The sequence below is a fragment of the Artemia sp. Qi Xiang Cuo genome, chromosome 12, assembly GCF_049724085.1.
Source record: "Artemia sp. Qi Xiang Cuo chromosome 12, ASM4972408v1, whole genome shotgun sequence".
NCBI lineage: Eukaryota > Metazoa > Arthropoda > Branchiopoda > Anostraca > Artemiidae > Artemia > Artemia sp. Qi Xiang Cuo.
In genome coordinates this window covers 30,235,413-30,262,528 of record NC_142805.1, presented here as the reverse complement: position 1 = coordinate 30,262,528, position 27,116 = coordinate 30,235,413, and the positions used below count along the sequence as shown (strand labels likewise).

The following is a 27,116-nucleotide window of genomic DNA, read 5'->3' as shown; positions in this document are numbered from 1 at the left end:
TTCTTAGCGGGTGTTGGCGATTGGCATTCTTCACAATTTGCCTTAAAAAGAAGAGAAAAAATTAGCATTTAAATAATTTGCCCCTTTTTTACAGAAAGAAAGTTATTAACTACGATTTTGTTTAGAAAAGTATTGCATTTAGTAAAGCAAAAAACCCATATTCTCTCCCCCTAAATTTAGGAAAATTAACCCACCCTAAGTCTACCCTCTCATTGAGTTAATCATGTGTTTTATTCAAGCGAAAGCCATATCTTACTACCTTTTATTCAAATGTTATAGCTAAAATCACAAAATGATGAAGAAGCAATTAAGGTAAGAAACAATTATCTTTTCTATTTTGTCACTATTAAAAGTGCTAACCCCCCCCCCAGCAAAAAATACTGGATTCACGCTCCCCTCCCGGTAATATAAAAGAAACTTTATCGAAATAAATCAGGAAAATAATCTGTGTCTATTCTACTACAGAGCGCAGTGCGTCTTCGCCTAAATATTACAATTGCCTCACACTGCTTTAATTTTGTCAGAGAAAAATGTCCTTTTGATTTTGTCTACTGCACTCTTAAGCACAGAGGCCCAAGGGTGACAGCTCATTCTAGGCCTCGTACTTGAGCTATGTGTCAAAACCAGAGTGGGTTAGTAACAACAGTGACGGAAGTCAGTGGTCGCTTTTAGCTAAGATATAGAACAATTAAAATTGCATAAATTTAACGAAATGATAATTATTTCTTTTTGCGAGAATTTGGGATTTTAAAACAATGGTGGGGGGGGTAGGTTTGGAGGGGAACAGAAAATATTGGATGTATTTAATTTGGACGGAGAAACAGGGCCGGGTGACTGGGGCTGCCGCGTTCGTAAACACATAGGAAAAGAGGTGACAGCTAATTTTAACCTCGCGTAGAGCATTATGTCAAAACCAGGTTAGGTTAATAACAACAGTGACGGAAGTCAATGATCGCTTTTAGCTAGTATATAGACACTTAAAATTGCATAAATTTAACGAAAGAAAATTATTTCTTTTTGCGCGAATTAAGGTCGTAAACAGCGGGGGAAGGACGGAGGGTTGTTACATACCGAAACCACAGCAGCTTTTCCGCTTTTGCAAGATTATACTCATCAGCGAGGGATGTTTGACTTGGGGGGGGGGTTACCCGAATATAGTAGAGAGTGACCACGGAAAACAATTTTATTTTGAAAATAAAAATGAAAACAGAACTTACATTGCTAATTGTGGCTGCCAAGGCTTCAAGTTTATCAATAATTTCAGGTGTTCTATCCATTGTGTTCTGGAACTTTCTGATAATTTAATCACATTGTATGTCCGTTATATACGAAATCTCAAGGGCGAATTGTTATGTAACGGGGAAATCATATATAAGCAGGCCTCTGATTGGCTGAGAAGGAGGATGTATCCGACTCGCTGATTGGCTGAGAAGGAAACATGTGATCTAACTGTTTCCGGGAATGTCATGACATCTGGCTTGAACAACAACATCAAATACTATTTCTGGATCATCAATAAGACAGACATGAAAAACATCAAATAAATCGGACAACACACATAACCATCCATGAAAACAGACATCAATGTGAAAAAATTTCTGTTTATCAAATTCTCACTGACAAAAACCATAAAACATCCATAATTTTGATGTTGACATCCGAGAAAAACATCAAATAAATCGAACAGCACACATAACCATCCAAGAAAACAACCATAAATGTGACAAAATTCATGTTTTTCCATGTGAGAAAAGTCCTGTTTTTTCATTCTCACTGAGAAAACCATAAACCACGTGGTACTCGTCGCGCTGGTACCCCCCATTCTACTCCAGAGTTAGTATATAACATATTTACGCATTCAAAGGCACTCTTTGAGGTATCTGTCCTCCTCTAAAAAATGTTCTCTCCACCGTTCTCCTCCATAATAGCTGATGTGCACTGTAAATCATTATATATAATTTTATGAAATGTGAAGCAAATCAATTTATTTAAATGGAGCTTTAAACTAAATGTCGAAAACAGTTTTCTGCAATAAGAAGGGAAGTACCACCCCGCAGAAACTCTCATTTAGGATTAGTTTAAATGAAAGGAGATGAAAGATTAATTCCTATCCCCCTTCCCCCTCTCCCCCATACCCCTTTCAATACTTATCTGAAGACTCATACAGAGCTGGACAATTTAGACATTGGAACGCGCTTTTCTAGGCGTCTTGCTCCTCTTCCCTGCCTACACGATGAACCACCACCCCTCCTTCATAATAGCTGATGCGCAGTAATGCATTACCTAACATGATTTCATGAAAAATCAATTGAATGACCTTAGTTAAATCAAGACTTAAGATAAATTTCCATGTTAACCATCAATCTTCTATGGACTATGTGACTTTTCAGGAGCGAATGTGCCACCATGTGGCATTACTTCCTCTGCAACTGGGAAGCTTATTATAGTGATTTTTGATACTTTTAAATTGATTGCCACTCAGATCACAGATGGCTTCACCTCTTTGCTACTTTCATCACTGTGACTAATCTTTAGTTTCTAATATTAACACTACTTTTCCAGGCTACAAAGAAGCTGACTGGTTTATCCCTCCTCCAGTTACAAGAGCAAATAAGCAAGGAGTCACATTTACTGACGAGCAAATTCGGCAAACCCTGAATTATTTCGGTAGGTTGTTTTAACTGCATATAGCAATTTAGGATATACTCGTTCAGACACTCTGATGAGATATTTCTTTGAAGTCGAATTCACATGCATGATTGGTAAGACATTAATTAGTGTCTTTGGTGGACCTTAAGCTTTAGTTGATCTTGCAAGGAAGGCTTGGCAAAGAGTCTGCGAAGGCCAACTCTTTGCCAAGAGCCGAAAATTGGCTCTTTGATCCGGCGATTTAGATTATGACTTATTTTTATTTCATTTTCCAGATTTTTTGGGAGGAATAGGCAAGGCCGTATCCAGGATTCTTGGTTCAGGGGGGGGGGACAATGATTGTAAAAACGCACCACAAAACTTTTTTATATGCATTTTTGTTACGTTTTACGAGTCGGACGAAGATATCGAGGGAGGGGGGGGGCTCAAACCCCCTAACCCCTCCCCTGACACGGCCTTGGGAATAGGTATGCTAATATATCCATCTGGTTATCAGCATTTACACCTCTGATGATCTTTTTGACATCATAGTTTGCTTTAATTCATACTGACATTTTTGAACAGAATATTGCAACTTACAATTCGACGAAAGTAGTACTTTTAATGAACTCGTTTTCTGGATCACCTGATTATGGCTTTGTCTTTGAAGAGTAAGCTCTTAAACAACACAATTGCGAACACAATAATTACTATGACACAAATAACATATTTTATATACCTCCCTTTGAGTTAGATGCTATCCTTTTTCATGCTCATCGTTTAAGGCTTTTTCCAGTCGTGTTAACTCGGACCTACCATCAATGTAAATTTCCAGAAACATAACAAAATAGGCTAATTTTGGCAATAACTTTAATTGAACAATTACCTATAGAAGTGAGTCAGATATCATTTTACGGAGAAATCAATTAAGAAACCTTGCCGAAAAAGAAGTTTTCCAAAAAATAGTAGAGCCATACTAAACTTAAAACCAGCAAAATAAATTCTTATAATAATTCAAACTCAAAACGACCAGAAATTACTATTAAAGAATAAATGAAACCCAAAAGGAACACAAATTAAATAAACAGCAAACATACAGATAACAGGTAGTAACATAAATGAATAAATAAAACTTAAAACGAGTAAAAATAAAATAAAATATTCAAGTCAAACATAAAACGAACAAAAATCACTACAAACAGTATTTTGGCTACTGTCCCCTTTCCCCTCCCCTAACCGTAAAAGCATATTGTGTCATTTGTGTTTTCTTGAAAACTATATGAGTCTAGAACTGTCCCTGGAAACGACTAAAACTGAATATTTGATATATAATAATATTAATTGCTGAAAACTCAGCAATTCAAGATTTTACTTCTTTGTAATTTTTGTTTTTCAATATTGTAAATATAAAAGAAAATATGTATAATACAATTCAGTAAATATAACTAATATAAATCGTTACTCGGCAAAAGAAAGAAAGACGGAGAGGGAAGATGTACCACAGTACCACACCCACTTTTTACCAAAATCATCCAAATTTTGGGAGTCATTTTATTCAACATAGTTAGAAGGTCCAATAACTATCTGTATGACATGACCCTGAAAGCCCCTGAGGAAAGGGCTGTAAGTTGTGAGATTTGCCTATTGTTTTCACATAGTATTTGCTATGTGGAAGTATACTGACATTCTTTTTTTAGGGGAGGGGAGGGGGGATTTTCTGCTTGGGGGATTTTCTACAGTGAGAATTTCCGTGGGTGAACTTTTCAGAGGAAGTTTTACACGGAAAGAATTTTCCCAAATTCCTGTACGAAATCCTTTTTTTATTTGTCTTACTTTCTCTTTGGTGGTTCGATTTTACATTTGGAGATGTTCCAGGGTAATTGTCCCGGGGAAATTTTCAGCGGGGTTGAAATTTTCTGGAGGATTTTCCCATAAGGATTGGATTTTTCGCGGGAGAAATTCCCCATGGGGAAATTTTCCGTGGAAGCAACTGTCCATTGGGCGAGAGGGTCGGAGTTCCGAAAGAAAATTCTATGAAGGGGAAATTTCCCGCATGATTTAAAAAACAATCAGAGATTCAATGAATACAAGTCTTTTTTCAAATAAAAGTAGGCTAAGGAGAATTTTCTAGGCGGAATTGTGCGCGGGAAATTATCCAGGGGGAATTTTCAGTGAGGGTGAAATTGTCCGGAGAGATTTTACGTGGGGGCAAATTTCAATGGTAGAATTTTTCTTGGGGAGAATTTTCCATTGATGGATGAGAAGGATTTCTTAGTATTATTTGGAAAAGGATCAGACATTAAATAAAAAACAAGTTTTATCATCTGAAAGTAAGGACCAACAATAAAACTCAAGATGGACAGAAATTGTACGTATATGAGGGATGCTACCCCCTCCTCAACACCACACTCCTTACGCTAAAGTTTGACTTGTTGTCCTAATTCTTTAAAACGACTCCTAAAGCACAGGGGCTGGTTAATTAGAATAAGAAGTTTTTTTAAAGTACTAAAAAACTGTTTTTTATTTGATCACAAGAAGAAAAAGAAAAGAGAATATTTCTAGGGCCATTGACGGCCCGTTGGGTGTCAAATCGACATTTCAGTTACTGGGTCTATTTTTGCAGAGACAGGTAACAAGCCTGTCGCCCGACCTTTGAGCAGCTGAAATAAAACTTCTTTATTATTTTATTATTGAAATAAATGAAAATGAAATGAAAAGAAAACCCAGATTACCAAGCAGAGTATCAATCCACTGCACTGTTTTTCCCTCGGAACCAGGCAAATTTGTTTTAAGCCTTAAATAACAGATTTATCCCTATTTGAACTTTTATTTATCGGAAAAAGGGGGAAAGGGGGGGGTCTTGAATTTAAATTTCTGTAATATTCTCTGAATTGAAAGGTCTTTTCCCATTGATTCAAGTCTGGTGAGCTAGAAAATGACATCACAATTGGAAAATACTATTGTTTATGGACCCCATACCCCATTTCCACCCAAACAAGGTCAGAGGGGGGATGAAGAATCAAAATCTTAATTTTTTCAGTGTTTGGTAGATTGGAAGGTCGTTACCTATTTAATTCCAGTTTGGAGAGACCGAAAATTACATCAGGATTGAAAAATTCTATCACTTAATAACCCATCTCAGTAGGAAGGGCACAATGGCTCCGGTACGAACACCGTGCTGCCATCTATAATTTAGTCTAACGCCGACAGGTTATAATTTATTCAAGGATTATCGACCGAGTCTAATGGGGTCAATTTCAATTTATTTGTTGTTTCCAAGTGTATTGTCTCCGGTGGGAAGTTTGCACATGCGCAGTAACGGGAGAGAGATGTATTGATCAAGGACTCGAGGGGGAAGTGAATTTCTGAGAAATTAATTGCGTAATCGAAGGGGAAGTGAATTTCTGAGAAATTGATTGCGTAATCGAAGGGGAAGTGGATTTCCGAGAAATTGATTTACATAATCGGTGGGGGAATGTATTGATTCGATAACGGGACACAGGATCACTTGTCCCCTTCTAGACCAATCAGGGGGTCGGAAATACTAGTGGGAGAGGATTGCAGAGAATATAAGGAAAGGATTTTTGCTATAGTTTATATTAGTGTGTGAATAGAATTCAAGAACTCGAGAATTCGAGAACAGTTTGGATATATTTGTGCTGATGATGAGTGGAATGTTTACCCTATTAGAAGTTGATAGTGGAGTTGGTAGCAATAATACAAGAGCCCCAAATATTGCGGTGGAAATCACGAGAGGATCACGGCTATGTCTGGAATTGGATGTAGTATATGCAAGATATGTGATATCCTTGAGCAAATTTAAAATGGAGGATCAATTATCTTTCGCTGCAAAAGTTGATATAGCACATGTGAATAGACTTCAATGTGCTTTAAGTGCATTAGTGCAGCATATCGAAGACAATAAACTATATCGCTAATTGTACATGTCTGCTATTATTGTTGTAATTATCCAATCAATTTGGTCCAAAATTCAAAATCAATTTGGTCCAAAGGATGTAATTCATGTCTTGAAGAGATTTGTGCATCTCACCCTAGAGGGCGTCTGTGCTCCAATTGTCACTATGACAAATGTGATCAGTGGGAGAATACTTACCCCGCCATGATTGGAAAGAATCCCAAAAGTAATTTTAGTTTATTTCTACGAGATTGGTATCGTCGTGGATTTAAATTCTTCTGGGAGGAAGAATCTGGTCTACGATTCAACTATTGGGGTAACAAGACAATATGGTTTCTACGTCATCGTTGTGACGACACTGCCTATTATGACTATAAACCTAGTGATTTTTATTTGGCAGTTATTGAATGTGATTCACCATTTGAAAACACAGTATGTGATATTGCATCAAATAAACAGATTTAAACTATTGAATTTCACAATATGAATACAAATGGTATTATTGACTATACAGAGAGATATATCGAGATTAAAGTCACATTCTACTGTAGAAAATGTGACCCTGATTTTGCAGTCAATCAAGATGAATATACTGTGAATCCAAATGATTTACCAGCATTAGTGGTTCAAGACAGTTGCCTATATACCAAAGAAGAAGAAATCTAAAGTGAAGAATAAAGACATTGTTGTATATATACATTTTATTAATAAACAAATTCACATACATTTTTTAAGCATTTTACTCTTAGGGCACTAAAATCAATATTATACAGGTCTGAGAGGATATTTTCCACTAGAAAATCGTTCAGACATGGATTGTCACAATAAATGTTGAGAAACTGCGCGTAAGTATAGCCACGACATCGGAACACAAAATATAGTAGTGCATGGAAGCCACAGCTTTTAGTCGTCAGATCCTGCACTCTCTTCTGATTTTGAATAATAGTTTTCCCACTGCTCTCAATATAATCGCTGATGTGTGGTGCGTAGAATGTATAGGGTAGGCCAAGAGGATAAAAAAATTCAATCGTCTTCATTGTTTGAAAGATGCACAGCCAATGACCCGTCAGCACAGTCGACGGATAGCTATTAACAATAATTAGGGTATTGTTGCCACTTTGAATTTTTCCAAGAAAGTCCGAGGGCAGACAATAGGATCTGTACTGGGACATGTAGGGGTCCGTATTAAATACATTGATTATTTGACTGGTGTTCATGGAGCCAAGTCTAGTAGAACACTGCCTTCGGGAGTGATTTCCCAGTAGGTTTCATATTGATTTAGCGAACTTACTGCAACACTCTCAGCTAACGGGTCGGCAAATGTACAATCTAAACGCACATTCCCGGTACGTACTATACTCATATCCTGCGTGCCAGACAAATCCAATACAATGATATCATGTGTTTTAGCAAACATTTCTTCGGTTATACCATTTTCAAATAGTTGGGAATCATGATCAAGGGATTGCATGGTCAACTCATACAATGTTCTGTAGGATTTATCAAAAGATAGATTGTAGAGTGGGATGTCGTTTACTTTGCAGATAAGAGATGAAAGCCCAAACATCTCGAATTTATGTTGGCATCCAGTCCACGATCCTATTTCAATAGCGCTTTTTACAAATGCCAAAGCGAGTTTTGACGGAATTTCGCCATTGATAAAGGATGAGTCGGTGAAGGTGCGTGACCCCGTGGTAATATGACGCAGATTGGTGATTGTATGAGGAACAAGTAGTTTAATATTATTTCCACTGACTCTCAGTTTTTCCACTGCCAAAGCAATAGAACTCATAACCTTTTATTTGCGTACATGAAGTACTGCCGAGGTGAGGGAGAGAGTTACATCAGGATTGGCAACAAGTTCCTTTCGTAAAAGGAAATTGGATGGAGCAAGTGTCAATTTTATATCCACTTTAATATTGGGTGGTAGCCATTGGGGTATATTAAATATTTCATGATATATTTTACCAACTAGATGTAATTCCCTACTTGTAGCATTTTTAAGTGCATCTGTACTATCAGTATTAGTAATATATTCATATCCATTGGAGGTGCCTCTCAATTCCTTGTATGACTTGGGTGTCATCAGTATGAATTGCATATAGCTCGTATAATTTGAGAGATTGTTGCTTGTGCTCACCAACGTGCCATTGATGTAGACACTGATTTGACGAAATAAATTATATGACATACAATTTTGATAGGATATTCCATCGGCAAGAATTGGCAATGTATTATCGGATTTCCGGACTTTCATTTGTAAATCTATAAATGTCGAAGACATGTCCATAAAATAGTCTTCATTGGAATAAATTTAAAATTGGATATTATCGGAGAGGGGTTTTTGAGGATAAAATTGTTCATAGTATCCATGCGTGACACTCACATCAACATTTTCTGCATTGAATATATTCAATGAGGAGGTGATTGAAGGTTGAGAATCCTTATGCGGTAGGTAGGACATCTTAGGAAAAGAAATCTAATTTTTATCTAACAATTCTCTTCCTGGGGCTTCTTCTTCTACTGTTTACAATATGTGTCGGCTTTTTCCTTTTTTTTCTTTGACAAGGGTGATGTCTTTCGTTTCTGACCTGAGTAGAGACTGATGAGTGATGCATTGTTTCTCGACCTTTTTAAACCTTTTCCATTTTGTTTTAATCTCTCGCCAAAGGTTCGCGCATTGGACCTGAGATTTTCCGAAGCCCTTTTTTAAAATCCTTGCCAGAGCCCCAATCGTATAGTGTAGAGGATGCAAAATCTGTCGCAGCCGGTACAAGATATTTTCTAGCCAGAGGTAGTGAAGAGCGAAACAGCTTAGCAAACCAACTACCAAGACCGTAGCCAGACATTGATGAGCGACTTTGTAATAGTTCATTCCATTGCCATGTTGTCTTGGGCCAAGAGTATTAACATAGCAGTCAATATCAGGAGAAATGAATACCACTTTTCTATTAGACATCTTGTTTTTGAACGATGGGACGAAAATTGCATGTAATCACAGCCAAACCTTTTGAAATTGCTAGGGGATCAGCTTAGTCATTTCTCAGTGTTAACTAACAGATTTCCAAACAGGAAGTGTTTACGGGACTATACTGAAGATGCTTTATATTGCAGTGGTGAACGTGTTCTTGATTGGTTTTTTGTTCAAGAACTCGTAAGAGGGGAACATTCCTATTGCCAACCTGGGATGTTTCCACAAATGAAGCGTAGAGAAATATACATGTGTCCGTGGAGAAGGCAGGCGGGTATTCTGCAAAAATAAAATTAGTATTTCCGGCACTATTACCATTGATTATATTGAGCTTAAAGCCAAGAACATCCTTTAGATTATCATTGAGAATAACCTTTTCATTGGCAATAGGTAAACTAATATCTTGCCATCCTCCTTTGAATAGTTGAAATAAAAAGCTTCTTTTTTACGAGCGGAAATTCTTTTATTAATAGAACGACATAAATCATTCATACAGGTGAGTTCCTCGTAGGGTAATTCAATATATGGATAATCCATCCAATTGATCCTTTGACTTTGTTCTTGATCACCTGAGGGTGGTGGCGGCCAATTTTAGGGTCTAATTTTTATTTCATATTTACGATCCTTTCTCAGGATGTCATAGGTATGTTTGAGAATACAGTCGACAAGAGCCACTTCATACGCGCCGTCGAATTTGATGGTGGGGGAGGGTTTCGTCCAAAAATCACTTGTTCTATTCAAGCTATTGTAGAGGGGATCAGAAACATTGGACATGAAAGTCACATAAAAAATTTGGCATTGTTAGTATCTTCAGCACTGACCCAAGAATCAAAATCAGAGTTGTATTCTAGCCAGCGAACAAGCAACTGGTTCTTGCCCCTGCGAGTACGATTCTTTAATATCTTTTCAATTTGATAGATTTCACTAGTGTTTCTAACTTTTTGCATTTCATATTCATAAAAACCGCCGAGAATCACCACATCTTTAGTGTCTCGCAGTCGATATAATGTGGGTTCGGTGTTAAGGATTTTGGACACTTTAAAAAGTTCAGTGTTCCATAAATAATTCCCCTTTTCAAAAATATTGGTGGTTCTATCAATTCGAACAGTATCACCAACATTGAATTTCTTCTTCTTCAAATTTTTTTCTTTTTTACTGGATTATTAGTATAGAAAAGCTTCAATTGTATTTTACTACAATGAACTTCCCGAAAGCTTGAGTTGGACAGGGAACGTTGGGGTCGATGGCGGTATATTTGCAAGATTTTATCTAAATTATACATAAAACAGCATTTATTTTTCGGTGTGCAATATCTGGAAATTAATAGACGAAACGTGCTATTCAATCACTCAGGCAATGCAGCCTTTTTTAGATTTTGGACATGATGGACTGTTTTATTATATTTCGGTAGAATTTTTTGCTCATTGGGAATAACAAATTCGCTACCACGATCTGATTGAATTTTTCTATAGCAATCCTGTTTAAGAATACTTTCTAAAGCATGAGCAACTTCAACACCTCTCTGTGAAAGTAATGGAATGGCATAGGCATAGCGACTAAATACACTGATTTCCACTAGAATATATTTGTAGGGCGCATTGTGACGCCGTTGAATTGCATCTAAACTTAAAAGATCGGTTTGCATTATATGCAGAGGGAAAAAGGCTTTAGTTTGTCGATATTGTTAGCCACGAAGCCTGCGATTCCAATGCAGCGTGTAGCTTGGTTCATTCTGTAGATACTCTTTTGCTTTTTTTAATGTGCTGCCGCTGTCTATGTCAGAAGCAACTTTAGAAAGCGTTTTGGGGGAACTTATACCTCCCGCTTCACCAATATTTTCATAGACATGCTTCAGAACTTCAACCATTTTGAACGCAAACACGTAGAGTAATGTCCACTTCCCTTTTGCACGCTGTAGGGTGAACCAATCCGTCTGCGCTTTTGACTAGCCACAGGTGTTATAAAATCATTGCTGTTGCTGCTGCTGCTGCTGCTAACATTTTCCAATATTGAATCTTCTTCTTTTTTAAATGCTGGTGGCGCTGGCGTTTTTGGAGGACTATATTCTCTTACTTTCTTTAGAATTTGATTATTGCCAATAAGACTTTCGGGGAAGTTCGAAGTATTAAGAAAGGTGTATAGATTATTGTCAAATGATAAAAGTCCTTTACGATTCGTCACCATATCGCAAATTAAATCAACTAGATTATAACTTTTCCCCTGATTTATAATTCATTTCCCTGCGCTGTCAACTTGAACTTGATCATTACCACCACTTCCCAACATGAGATATGATAATATTCTTTTACTCTGTTCTCGATAGGTCACTGGCAATAGGTTTCCGATTGTCGACACTATAGAATTCAATTCCTTCTCCTTTGATTGCACAGAATTTTGAGGGGATGTTTCCTGTTTAGAGGGATCTGTGATAGCGATGGTGGCGGATCGCTCACGATAAGGTCTATGTTTGTCCACACGTCGCAATGCATCTTGAAGTAAAACTAGCTTTTTGTCATCGGCAATATTCTCATCATTAATGAATTTGCTTAGATTGTCTTCAAAATGTTCCACTGGCGAGAGGACAAGTTCAAATGGCGTCAATTTATAGGGTTTAGCCATTCTGTAGAGAAAACTGTTTACAAGTCCTGCAATGATTGGCAGTAAAAGTGTAAAAAAGCTACCGCCCGCTTGAAGGAGGCGTTTTCTTTTAGAAAATTTTCCCTTGTTTTTGCGATCCAAGGCGCGTACAGTGGAACGATGTTGCTTTGTCTGTTGTCTAACACCTTCTAGCAAGTGTACATTGCCCTCAGTTAAATTTAAACAAAGTTCAGATATTAGATTAATGAAATCATTGTCAACACCATGTTTTAGTATGGCCTTCCTGAGTGGAGGTTTTGTAAGTGCCTAAAATGGAAAATAAATGCCGTTGTTCGTGTAGTTTCTTCAGTGTCATAATGGAAACTAATAGCTGTTTCTACTGTTCACCGGCAGATATACAGTAATTTCTTTGTCGAAAATATCTGTGACTACACGTAGATCCTCGGGTGTGCTCTGATTAAGATCTAGCAAAATGTAGCCGTAGGGCTTATTTCTCACCTGAGTGTACGCTGACAGCAGAAATTTGGGGGCGCCGGGATATATTTGCTTATTGAGAGTTATTAGTGAGCTAGAATCACGAACAACTCGGTAGATAGTATAGATGGTGCAATTCAAAGCAAGGGTTCGCATACATTTGCTCTGATGAAACAGATTGTGTAGAACTAGGGTTATGGAAATGTTTTCATGATGAAAGCGAACGGTAAACGGCTGTAGCATTTCGTGTTAGAACTGTTCAATGGATTCAGCCAAATCCATTGAACAATGGATTCTGTTAAATGGACATCAAGTCCCCGTATGAATTGTATTTGTATGGGTGTGGCAATAGCTTTTATTTGATCGCAAGACTCCTGCCAAATACTATGGCAATAATAAATTTTCTTTGGTTTTCCCAAAAACATTTTATTACAATTTTGAATTATTTTAGCTAAAAGTGTCGTTTTCTCTGATATTGATGGACCACACAGAAATGACCTGAATGGTGTTTTAAATTGATACATACTGCTGCTGCTATTGACAACAGTCGAACTACAACTAACCATACTTGTCCATTGAATAAGTAGTAGTATTTTTTTTCTTATATCTATCTAGTACAAGAACAACAAAAACAATATTTCATTCATTTATTCGACATAGAAACTCTACTTCTTCAACAAGAACAACATTTATTGACATAAAAACACTTGTTCAAACATTAACAACATTTATTAAGATAAATGAAACACTTCTATTCAAAATGAAGAACAACATTTATTATCAAAACACTTCTGTTCAACAACAACAACGACACTATATGTACAATAATAACACTTATTGTCATAAAAAAACACTTTTTGTCCAGCAAGAACACTTCTTGTGCACACACATTTTTGTCCAGCAAGAACACACTATTTGTGCACACACACACATTTTTGTAGAATAGCACTCTTTTTGTACAACACTTGAAAAAACATGAACATGAACATGAACTTAAAATAGCACAGTTGAACACTATGAATTTATACCCTCCACCCTCCAGGGAGCCGCGGGGCCGAAAGCCGGCAACGGATGAGACCGCCCCCCCCCTGGGGGGCACTGTAGAAAAAATATATACAATAGTCGCCGTTACTACAGGTTAGAGCAATTAATTCATGAAAGGTTAGGTTAGGTTAGACCATTCAGGTTTGAGTTAGGTTAATTTATCCAGACCAAGTTGATTGCGATAGTCTTTGCATTCAACCCGGTCTTAAGTACGGTAGTGGCCATGGGGTAGTACACTTACACCATTCTCGACCACAAAGACTTGGTCGGATATACATGACATTGCATTCTTTTCCACTCTTACAGTATAATTTCTGTACTGTAGAGAGCGAATTGCAAGCACTTGTGCTCTCGGCACTAGGCTACTCTCGACACATTTTCTATACACACTAATGTTGAAATTGTTCTTTACAAAATGTGTAGGCACCCCTTTACACGCCTGCTTTACATCCCTGTTATGAGTTTCCACGCAATAAACTTTAGGACCCGGGAACACCCCCTTGGATATCAAATCACTCCCCGTCTCTGATTTTAACATTAGTAGCTGATTGGGAGCTTGACGTTTCACCAACTCGGGGTAGAGGTACGGATTCCAGTTAGTGAAATCCATCCGCGAGCTGATGTTTTCCCCATTTTCTAAATCTCCCAATAAAGCCTCTGTTTTTACTTTTAACAGCAGATAATATGTATCCCAATAGTAAACTTGAACCTTCCCCTCCCGTGGCCATTGCACCTTGAACACATTGTAAAAAAACGACAACATGAGCTTTTTGGAAATTTCAAGTACTGAACTACCTCCTGCTATTTTTTTGTTCAGTACCACGTTTCTCTTTTTCATGTGTAGAAGAACCATGCTCGCCTCTATGCTCGTGAACGATGTAAAATTGGGGCCAGCAATAATTCGTGCACACTCTTGAGGGTCAGTCACGACATCGCAACGAGATCTGTTTCGTACACTTTCCCACATTTTGCCAAACGCTGAATTTAGAATGAGCTTGCACATTTCCTTCTCTACTTTAGTGTTTGCCCGAGAGCGTTCATCAAAAAAGGTGTCGATAAACGTCTTTAAGTAGGGTTTTTGACTGAATTGCAGGACCCTATGTATTTTGGTGATCTTGAAACCATTGTTTCACCATCCAGTGCAAAAGCACATGATGAACAACGATATTCTCTTTAGGGTCCAGATCCGCAATCAGTTTTTGCTTAGAGGGGTCCAGTGAATCCCCATATCCTCAACCAATGATCGATTGTAGGGGCTCAGCGATTCTTTGGTCACTGGTCACTTCATACAGGGAAAAACAAAATCTCTGACTGAATCATGAAGCGCCAATGGAATGTGACCATCAGTTTCAAAGAGCCATCCTTGTGACCCATTGTCCTCAACGGTGTTAATGTCAGGGAACCCACAAGGATTCTCAAGCCATTTATAGTTCCCACACGGCAAAGAATAGTGAGACATTGCCGAGGGGTACAATGAGTTCATATCCAAGAACACTGCATTTGACTTTACACCGGTGCTGTTTTGTCCGCTTGGATCTGTTGTCAAAAGGCGATCCCCATGAAAAACATACCCACCCCTCATTGATCTTTCTACAAAAAGGTGTTGATCTACATCATTTATTAAGCCTATTTCCTCCCTACTAATTTTTAAAATCAAGTCCATCACCAAATGTGGCGTGGAAAAATAATATCCTATATCTAGTCCAAACTCTGAATAGATTTGATCTGTGTTCTTACAGACAATATCTAACAGAGTTAAAACGTCACTGGCCAAGTAGAGTCTACAATAATCCCACCCATTTTTACAATTCCCTTTAGCCCACACCTTCTTGGCAAATTCATATTCCTCGGCTGTGCATTCACTGTTGGTGAGTGAATTATAGAAAGCTTCAATTGGAGGTAGTTTCTCCTCGCTTAAGCGAGCGCCAGAACAGTAATAGTCGTATGCATATACACCTTTACAGGTCAATAGGTCATACATTTCAGTGTCTGGAAAGTGCTGTTTAAAAAAAAGAAAACTATCAAAATTGTCACTTTTCTGCACTTCAATCAATTGACTCAATGCCTTAGGAAAAAAACTAAAAGAATCTAAAAACATGATTTTATTCCACCACGTATGCCCATTATTTACTACCTGCCATTTCAACTCGAGAAGCACCAGCTTCTCATCTGATTTGGGAATGATGTTATAGGTAAATGAATTATTTACCCATGAACTATCTACTCCCGCTCCCTCCCTGTGCATACGTGCAAAACCGGTAAAATAAATTTTAAATCATAATTTGAATTATGAATAAAAACTGGAATAAAAAACTGCTGGCTAACGTTTATATTGCATGATTGATGCGCTACCCCTCTAAAATTACTCCCTCCCGATGATATTTCCTGCCACAAGTTATTTTGATCTCTGACTTTCCCCTTCCCCCCTCTTTTCCCTCTAGTCCCTTTCCCCTTATCCCCCTCTTCAAACTCCCCCTTACAAACCCAGCATATTTTTTATTTTTAATCGTAAGACGATCCTCCGCAGACAGCAACATAGGGTAATGTGTATTTTTCAAACGAAAAATAGAGCCAATAGCACTGCCAATTACTTTAGTAAGTGTCTTGACCACGCAATCTCCCTCATCCGACGTTTCAACTATTTCTAACAGCTACATAGTGTTAAAACTGTCTTTTAGCGCATGGGCGTAGGAGACTGCAATGGATTGATTTTCTTTGATTCGATTTGGAAATTGATGATCGTTCACTTCCACTAGCTTCGCTTCACAATCCAAAGAGATATTATTGCTCTGGAGGAGGGTATTTTGAAAATTTTTAAAGCGTAAAATGGCCCTATCCCCCGAAACCGTCTCAACAGACTGGTAGCCATGCCGTCTACAGTGTTTCATATTATTTTGCAACTTTAATTCTGTCCAAAATCGAGACAGGCATGTTGGACAGTAGAAACGTACCCCCATTTTATTACCACCCCCCAGATCTCTACTGATGTCTGTAATAGGATTAAAATGGCCAATTGCATTGGGGTCACTAGGTGGTGTGTAAAACAACCAAACCCAGTGCTTCACCAATTCAATCGACGGGCCTCTTACTGGGAACACCACCCCCTTCTTTTTAGACCGAAACCCATCCTCAAATTCAGTTTCATATTGAACCACAGTAACGCCGATATTTAAATGGGCATTGGCCCTTTCAAAAATGTCAATAGACCAGGATGTTACTGGGTATTTCCCCTCTAAACAAGTGAAATTTACAATGGGAAAATCGGACCCCTCCTTCCCATGCACAGCCCAGTATTCTAAATTTGTCTTGGTAGCGTCACGGGCTAGAGGCTCGAATGCTGATATAAGGAAAGCGTACTTGAAACATTTTTGACCTGTTTCAAAAATGATTCGCTGAACGCCCTGACATCCTTCTAAATCGGGATTATATTTTAAAACTATTTACACCTCGGACGCCCCACCTGCCCCCCCCCCCCTCTTAAAATAAAATCTTTTTTTTTAAATTTACAAATATTAACGCTTAAATGTTCAACAAATAAAACTACAAACCCATTTCCGTTTTCGTTATAATTCTCGAGATGCGTAACAATGTGCCCTATCCACTCCGAAAACACACCCTCAAAATTTTCTAAATGGGGATAGACCACTCGCATCTCGGTGTGTATATAATGATGATAAACCTAACTTTTTCCCTCATTTAAATAAAACACCTTTAAAACAATAGAAACCTTAATTGAATCCCTACCTTCCCACAACTGAATTTGGTTTTCTAGCAGTGCATGAATTCTATCGACATATTCATGAAAAATTTCTACAGGGTCAAACACAAAATTACCACCCAAAAGTGAATTAAAAGGGTCACCAGAAGTTGCAGTGTAAACAACTATTGTATTTAAAATTGAGTTTGAGACTTGAAAATCAGGAAATGATGTAAATTGGATATTACCCTCCCCCTCCCCCTCTTGTATATTATCACCACTCCCTCCCCCCCCCCACATTGTTCATCAATAGGATTGTTTGAAGACATTTCACCCTCCCCCTCTTGTATATTATCACCACCGCCTCCCCCACATAGTTCAATAATAGGGCCATGGGAAGCCACTTCAGTTGTTTGAGGTGGAAGTATGTAATCAGTGGGTTCCCTGTTAATTCCAGGGTAAAATCCTCTAAAATTTGTAAAGTATTTGGACTCAAGTCCCCCTGCTCAACTGCGCTATACTCAACATTAAAATAATCGGTTAAAAAATTGTCAATGTTTATCTGGAATTTGTTGTAAAATGATATCATTCCATGTTGAATTGTTTGAGAGATTCAGAGGCACGTCTTCTCCTTCTCCAATCGATGAGAATGATGATGGCAAATAAGGTACTAATACAGCCTATAAAAGAAAAATTGCTTATTTTCAAAGTTTCTAAATCGTCCCTATTTTTAAAAATTGGATTATTATTTAAAACGCGCTTAGTAGCATTTGGTTTCCTACTCTATATATATTCTGAAAGTTCCACCTTAATACAATCTAAAAGATGACATAAAAGGTTTTGATTTTGTTCAACATAGTCAAAAAATTTCATATTAAGACTCTATATCTGCTTTGAAAAAAACTGGGGTCTTTACTTGATAGCATAACTCCTTCATGATATACAACTCTTTCCGATAGAAAATTATTTTTAAATAATACAGTTTATATCGCAAAGATTTTGCTATGGGGAAATTGTGTCCGGGATATAGTGCCTTTTTTGGCTTTGCTGTGAGAATTCAGTAGGCTGAATATATGCAATAATTGATCTGATTTAAAAGGGGGAACAATATCTTTTAATATCTCTGACACGCTTTTACTGTTTTGAAAAGAATGGCCTAAAAGAAGGCCTTACTTCTAAGTCCCTTAAAACTCGAGGAAAGCTATAATATTCTAAGGAAAAATAGCATTATTAGTTTCAAATGGTGAGATAAAAGACTCTCTAACAGTAAACTAGAAATTAGCGAAAAATATTATTATGTGGTTGAAAAAAAGTGAAGATGTCTGCAGTAGGCAGAGAAAAAAAGCGGTTTCTTTGACAAGCAAAAAAAATTACATTATATTTAGGTATCTCTGAAGGGAGGGAGCATTGAAATTTAAAAAAAAGGGTGTGGGGGGGATTATAGCGAAAGTAACATTTTAATGTCTTCGACAAGCTTGTATTAGGTGGAAAAATAGGTTTGTTTAGATATTTCTATAACCTGGTAGAAAGTAGAGGTAAAAATGCTTACATGTCCAAATTCTGGCTGCACTTGTGTGCCTGAAGGCCCTGGCAAAGCATGAAGGGGGGCAACCTCCTGAGCTTGAGTATACGGGACAGCTCTTGAAAACTCGGGCAATGCATGCTGGAGGGCAACCTCCTGATCTTGAATAGACGAGACAGCTCTTGAAAACTCTGGAAAAGCATGATGGGGGGCAACCTCACGATCTTTCGGAGCCGGGCCGAGGCGATATACCGGGCTCGTGCAGCCGAGGCTGTAACTTGACTGCCAGGCAGCATTGAGGCTTGATGAAGAGTGGCTTGTATAGATGCCGGTACTGGCGATGTCGCTCGGACATTAAAAGTAGCAGTCAGAGGTTGCTCCAGATCCTGTGTAAAGGAACCGGCATTGTCCTTGTATGGAATTTTTGACCATACTGCATACGGGCTGCCATCATTCCCTCTCTTGCTCTCTTTGATGGAGGGGGCACGCATTCTTCATAATTGTCCTTAAAAAGAAGAAAAAATTGAGTATGGAAAAATGATTCCCTTTTTTTACAGAAGAAAAATTAGTCCCCCCCGTCCCCTAACCATAATTTTGTCTAAAAAGCATTTATCGCAAAGAAGCCTCTCCCCCCCTTTTCAGCAAAGCAAACAGTGAAAATTTTGCAAGAAATATACTAGGCTCAGAAATCAAATATTTTTATTGCAGAACTTGTGAAAAAATCAATCTTGACAAACAGTAGTCTGTAGCCTTAGGATAGAAATCATTGTTTCTATTTTAACCATTTAGAAATTTTTTTTAAATGTTCCGGTCTATAGGCTTTAAATAAGATAAAAAGATTTTTAACACATAGCTGTAGGCCTAAAATTTGCGATCGTAGATAAAAATGCTATTCAATTTACGCATGATAAAGCTACGTATCTTTTTCTTAAACCCCCCCTAACTTTTCACGCAAAGAAACAGTTTGTTTTCACCTTACAATGAAGGTGTTAGAATTGAGGCATTGCCCCTTCCCCGCCTCTCCCCTTTTACATAATGTCCTAAAAATATTTGTTAGACCTAATTTGGAAATAACTCGTTTCACTCTTCCTTTTACATAGTTTCTAATTAAAAAAGTCCTGAATATCTTTACATAAAGTCCTAAATATCTATATTAATTTTGCAGACAATTTGTTCTCTGTTCTTTCAGACAACATAGAATTACACAAAGCTTTGAAATAACACAAGCTTAATTAACAATAATCTCTTTCCGTGCAAAGGTTGTCTATGAAACTTCCCTCTTATAAGAGGATTAAAGCCTTAATCCCACAGTGTTTTGTCTTGACCGTAAAGAGAGCACATTCTATTTGATAATTTTAAATGCATGATGGGAAAATGGCATTTTTTGAGTAAAAGAATTATTTCTAATGAATGAATTAAAGTTGTAAACAGGGGGGGGGAGGATGGGGTTTAAGTAATGGGAAATAGAGCGTATTTTACGCTTTCTATCGAGTATAAACATCATATAGTGGAGTTTGTATTGGGGTGGGGGGTATACACTGAACTTACTTGAGGGGGACTATTTTTAATTTTATTTGGAAATAAACTAAGAAAATTTACTATGCAGGACTCACATTATAAATCGATGTAGCCAAAGCTTCCAAGTCAATAATATCCGATACTTTATCCATGGTGTCTTAGAACTTTGTGAAAGTTTAATCACAACGCAATTCCGTTATATACAAAATCTCAAGGGCAAATTGAGATGTAATAGGAAACTTTACATAATATCCCTGATTGGATTAGAAGAAGACACGTGATCCTGTTTCCCGTTATCGGATGAATACCTTCCCCCACCGATTATGTAAATCAATTTCTCAGAAATCCACTTCCCCCTCGAGTCCTAGATCAATACATCTCTCCCCCGTTAATGTGCATGTGCGAACTTCACTCCGGAGACAATACACATGGAAACAACAAATAAATCAATTGACCTTGACTCCATTAGACTCGATCGATAATCCTTGAATAAATTATAACCTGTCGGCGTTAGACTAAATTGTAGATGGCAGCACGGTGTTCGTACCGGAGTCATTGTGCCCTTCCTACTCATCTCCTCCTAGGCGATGTCAGAAGGGGCAAAAATACAATTTGTGGTATTATAACGATATAATTCATAATTAAAAACATGGAAAATAGGGTACTATGTGATGGAGTTTTCCAATTCTGATGTCGTTTTTGGTCTCCCATAACTTGAATTAATAGGAAACGACCTTTCAATTGTTATTTTTATTTCAATTATGTATAATATTATTATAAAACCAAAAATGGTATTTTTACCCCTTCTGACCTCGGCTTGGGGGAGATGGGGTACTAAGTGATAGAATTTTCCAATTCTGATATCGGTTTTGACCTCCCTGGACTGCAATTAATAGAAGCCAACCTTTCAATTCAGAAAATATTGGAGAAATTTAAATTTCAGATTCTTCCCCCCCCCCCTCCCCTAACCCCCTCTTTTCCGTAAAAAAGGGGTATTTCTGCAAGGCTAATTTTGTCTAATTTTGGATATGTTATTAAAGAAACTTTTCCGAACACTTTTGGCTCCAAAAACATATTGCTCAGATGCCGAGGTATGATCTTTTTTCGTAGTTCTGCTGGACTATTTAGGGAATGAGAACCTTAAAACTTCCTTCGACGGAAGGCAAGACTGATAAAAACGCTATATTCATCACAACCTGGGTTTTTTTTCAGACCAACATCAGGTGTTTTTGGAACTTACAGGGAGATGGATTCAATAATTCTTCCTCGAAAGACATGAATACTCCTAAGAAAAAAAGAAAAAAAAGATGTTTCATCCATTGAGACAAGCGATACAGGGGTCGCACAATCAGTCACTTCATGGACCCTTAGAGGTACACACATAAAACCATAGGTGGGCCTCATGGGTACTCACATTTTTTCAGGAGTTGGGGAAGGGGGAGAGACACTTCCAAGCTATTTCATAAAGCAGGGGTGGATTCAGGATCTTTTTAGGGGGCGTTAGGAGCAAGTTTAATCAACGCATTAATGAAAGAATTAACCCCCTCCATGGATCCGCCACTGCCACAAAGGAGCAAGTACTAAACAAATTAGTCCAGAAAAGTGCCAAAAGTTTAACGAATTTTGCAAATCTTCCAGGAGGACTTGGCAGCGACGCCAATTCACGAAAATTAAGGGGGGCAAAAATGTTAAAATCAAGAGAGGACAAATTTGTTCTTTTTTCAACTTTCTCAACAGAAGTACCAAACAACAGCCATTTTTCAATGAAAATACCATAAGTTGGAGCTGATTTTTCCAAGTCAAGTGAAAATGACAGTGCAAAATGAGCCACATAGTACCATAAAGGCTAAGATAGCAAACAGTTCGTGATAACGAACTGTAAGTAAGGACCACTGTATATATGATAGGCAGTATGATCGTTCCCTATCTCACCCATTATAAAAACCCAGACCGAGGTGCGAGTGCTCCAGAGAACGTAGAAACATAAGCGACATTAGATCTTTTCACGAGTAGACAAGTCAGATTTTTCTTGAACGCGAAACTTTGCTTCAACGTTGGAACACTAACTTTTAAAGAAACTAATTTTAAATTAGTATATTCCAATACATATATGAAAATCGGTAATTAGTAGTGCAATGTTTTTAGTAGATGTTCTCGGGAACTACAAGTAGGTTTCGGGGTCTCTAGTTAGTGTCGAAGGCATTTTGAGAAAGTTTCTGCCAAAATACATGTTCCAGGGTAATTGGACCGCTGATGGCACATCAAATGAGAGGAGCTGTTTGTACGCGCTGATATATATATATATATATATATATATATATATATATATATATATATATATATATATATATATATATATATATATATATATATATATATATATATATATATATATATATATATATATATATATATATATATATATATATATATATATATATATATATATATATATATATATATATATATATATATATATATATATGTATATATATGTATATATGTATATATATATATATATATATATATATATATATATATATATATATATATATATATATATATATATGTATATGTATGTATATATGTATATATGTATATATATATATATATATATATATATATATATATATATATATATATATATATATATATATATATATATATATATATATATATATATATATATATATATATATATATATATATATGCATGCATGCATGCATGCATGCATGCATGCATGCATGCATGTGCATGCATCCATCCGCATATATATATATATATATATATATATGTGTGTGTGTGTATATATATATATATATATATATATATATATATATATATATATATATATATATATATATATATATATATATATATATATATATATATATATATATATATATATATATATATATATATATATATATATATACATATATACATATATATCAGGGCCGTATCCAGGATTTTTGTTCGGGGGGGGGGGGATTTACCCGATTTTTTCCCATAGACTTTGTCTAACATCCTCGAGCAACATTTACGTGAGCTCGAGACCGTTAGTCTGCTCCTTGCGAACGAGGACGCGTCCACTAGGCATACTTTCGTATCTTTAAGGGGCATTTTTTTTTTTTTTTAGTAACGCAAAAAAAAGACAAGTATTTACGTACAGTTAAATACTACAAGCTTTTTTTTTTTGGCGCAAAAAGAAGCTAAATAGTAGGCTAGAAGTAGTCTATATATTTTTTAGTTTTTTTTAGCTAAAAGTAAGGGCGAATATCTATAAAACGAAATCCAGGCGACGATTTTTCTTCCCTGCAAAAATGTCGATGACAGATGTCAAGATGCCAGGGCAGTTGTCAACGTCCCTATGGACTGCAAGGAGGGCTCAGCCACTCAATCGTTCTTCTCCTGTTGAATTTCTCAGCCAGGTTTTGAGCCTTCTGAGTGTTGAGAAACTTCTTTCCGGAGTAGCAGTGCTAACAGGTAACGTCGCAAGAACAGCCAGAAGAAGAAAATCATTTGGAAAAAAGGTAGCGTCGCATGCCTGAAGCGAAGACACAGCACAAGTAGGCCTATCTGATACCGGAACATTCTCCCACTTGATGTGCCATAGCTCAATTTCTTGCTACAGAAGGTATGGCTCGGGAATAATATCGCCATACAATTCAACCAATGACTCCAGGTTTAATGCCTTCAGATCGACAAAAAACAATTTTGGCAGGAGAAAGGACGCTGAGATTTGACAGCAGGTTCTGGTGAAGCACAAATCGTTGTTTCAGCTCGGAAGTGAAGTGGTCCAGGAAAGGAATAAAGAGCGAGGTTCTATAGTGGTTGAGAAGGTCTGGATCGTCTGCGTGCATACTCCGGTCACCTCTCGTCCTTGGACGAGTCATCTCCAGTCCTTAGTCTCAAATATTACCGTCTCAACAATTGGTCGCAACTTCTGGCGATTTTCTTGAACCTGCGCTTCCTCGCTGCGTCTAGTTGGTGCACGATATTGTCCTGCCTTTTCTCCGAGACAGAAATGAAGTTTTCAGCCGATATGGTGCACTTTCTATGAAACTGTGCTTATTGGTGAGCTGTGAAGCACTCTATCGCACCTTTCCAGTTCCTGAATGGTTTGGTGACTAGATTCCCCAAGCGCTGGTGGCAGCCTTCGCCAGCTGTCTCTGACGAGAACAGAACGTAAAATCTGCAAAAAGCAGCGTCCTCAGACGGAGAGTAGTACAACCAACTGAAACGAGCGAGCCAAGTTAACTGAAACTTCATCTTCCGTTTTTCGGATACTGGAAAAATCTAGGAGACATCTGGAGTCCAAGGGCTCTTCAGCAAACAAAGTTTATAATTGGAATTGAGACTGGATGATTTGTTGACAAAACGACTGATGTCATTTGCAAACAACGACAAAGACTGGGTTGGTGCAAGTGCGTATTGCATCGTGGTTGGTTCCAGTGTGCGTGATTCAGAAGCTTCAACGATGGCTCCACTGCCCTTCAGATCCACAGGTGTAGATGAATGTTCCGCAGACGTCCCGCTAATGCCACTGTCAGAAACACCCCTGGTCCGCTTGGGCGCGAAAAACGACGTAATGTCACACTTCCTCTTCATGTTGAAAATCGCTCTTCTCTTAGCCAAGTCCGAAATTGAACTGAGCTGAACTGACAATCTTGCACTCTCCTATACCATACCTCGAGCGCCCATTAATCCTAATTTATTATGCAAGGTCAGGTGAACATGGGGTTACCTAATTGCGTAAGCTGATAAGAGCGCATATTATTAACCCTAATTTACTATGCAAGGTCAGGTGAACATGGGGTTACCTAATTGCGTAAGCTGATCGGAGCGCATATTATTAACCCTAATTTACTATGCAAGGTCAGGTGAACATGGGGTTACCTATGGTTACCTAATTGCGTAAGCTGATCATATATATATATGTATATATATATATATATATAGTTTAAAAACTTTTGCCCCTTTGTACAAAAAAAGAGATAATCAAATATTTAAACTGTTCTCAATCATGAACCCTTATCGCTATCTAAATTCACAAAGTGCAAAGATTTTCAGACAGAGGTGTTAATTCTTTAAATTTCAGAGAAGGCCTGCCCATTTCATGCGAAAACATTGATTGAAAACGAAACTAGCTCTTATCTCGGTTCTCCCCCAAAACAGGTAATTAGCCTTTTTAAAGTCACACTGGAACTACAATCTGAGAAAATAAATATTACGACGTGAAAAAAAAAATGATAAACCATCCAGTGTGGGATCAAGAGGGGAGGGGGGGCCCCCCCCGTACCTTAGTCCAAAGTAGTGTAATTTACCTAATTAACGCAAGTTTACATTAATTAAACTTGCTCCTAACGTAAGTTTATCGGATCAACCTATTTTACGCCCCCCCCTAAAAAATCCTGGATCCGCCCCTGAAACCATCACATCTATTCCACCGGTTATTAGAATGAAAAACATTTTTCCTTATTTTCACAAATTTCATCAACCCCCCGCCCCCTTTTTTAGAAATCCTACAAAGGCCAATCAGTTAAGTCAACTGTATATAAATAATATATTAAAGTCATACCTGTGAGATGGGACAGTTGCAAACCACTTGGCTGGCTCACCAAGTTTTTTTCTGCTTTCGCAATTACGAATCATACAATTTCGAACCATTTCTCATTTATTGACGCATACACACTAACCCGCTAATGCATGAAGAAGTGGGAGGAGCTTTTTGTTCGCACCGAGAATGAAGAGCCAGAAATCATCTGTGGTAAACTTACTGCTAATTATATATACAGTGGTAAGGACCGACCCGTCTGAATAGTAGCCAAAACTATAAAAACGGAATTTTGATACCATTAATTATATAAAAAGAATTCGATTTTTTATTATGATTTCAAATATATAAGTTTTGTCTTACCCACCAAAGGTTACAAGTCGAGAAAATTTGCATCATTTTTCAAAAAAAGGGGTAAACACCCCCTAAAATACATATAATCTAAATTAAAATCACACCATCAGATTCAGCGTATCAGAGAACCATACTCTAGAGGTTTCAAGCTCCTGTCTGTAAAAATGTGGAATTTTGTATTTTTTGCCAGAAGAGAGATCACAGATGCGTGTTTATTTGTTTGTGTTTGTTGTGTTTGACCCTGTGGGCCTAGAGCATCAAGAGAGGGCTCGTTCTAACGGAAATCAAAAGTTCTAGTGCCCTTTTTAAGCGACCAGCAAAATTGGAGGGCAAGTAGGCCCCCTTCCACTCCACTTTTTTCTCAAAATAATCCGATCAAAATTTTGAGATAGCTATTTTATTCAGCATAGTTGAAAGGCCCAATAGCTATATCTTTGGATATAACATGAACTCCCACAGCCCCTGGGGAAATGTCTTTAAGTTATAATATTTGCATATTGGTTGCGTATAGTATTTGTTATTGGGAAGTATGCATGTACTTTTCTGGTGGGGAGGAGAGGACGAATTATTTGCTGGGGGGATTTTGCACGGGGAGAATCTACAAGGAGATGGAAGTTTCCAGGGAATGAACTTATTAGGGGAAATTTATCCTGGGTGAATTGGCCAGACTTCTTATACAAAATTTCTTAATGTACCTTACTTTCTCTTTGTCGGCTCAATTTTACGCGTGGACATGTTAAGGGTAATTGTCCGGGGTAAATTTTCACCAGGATTGAACTGTCCAGAGGATATTTCCATGGGGAGAGAAATTTTTCCGCCAGATTTTCTAGAGTTAT

General features: G+C 37.5%; 1 protein-coding gene across 1 annotated transcript in view; it reads left to right on the top strand.

The window, feature by feature from the left end:
- milt (trafficking kinesin-binding protein milt) overlaps positions 1-27,116 on the top strand; it is a 132,018-nt gene that overhangs the window by 8,340 nt on the left and 96,562 nt on the right. Inside the window, exon 2 of the mRNA XM_089097572.1 lies at positions 2,563-2,667. Coding sequence (XP_088953698.1) covers positions 2,563-2,667 — 105 coding nt within the window. The remainder of the gene's footprint in view (positions 1-2,562; positions 2,668-27,116) is intronic.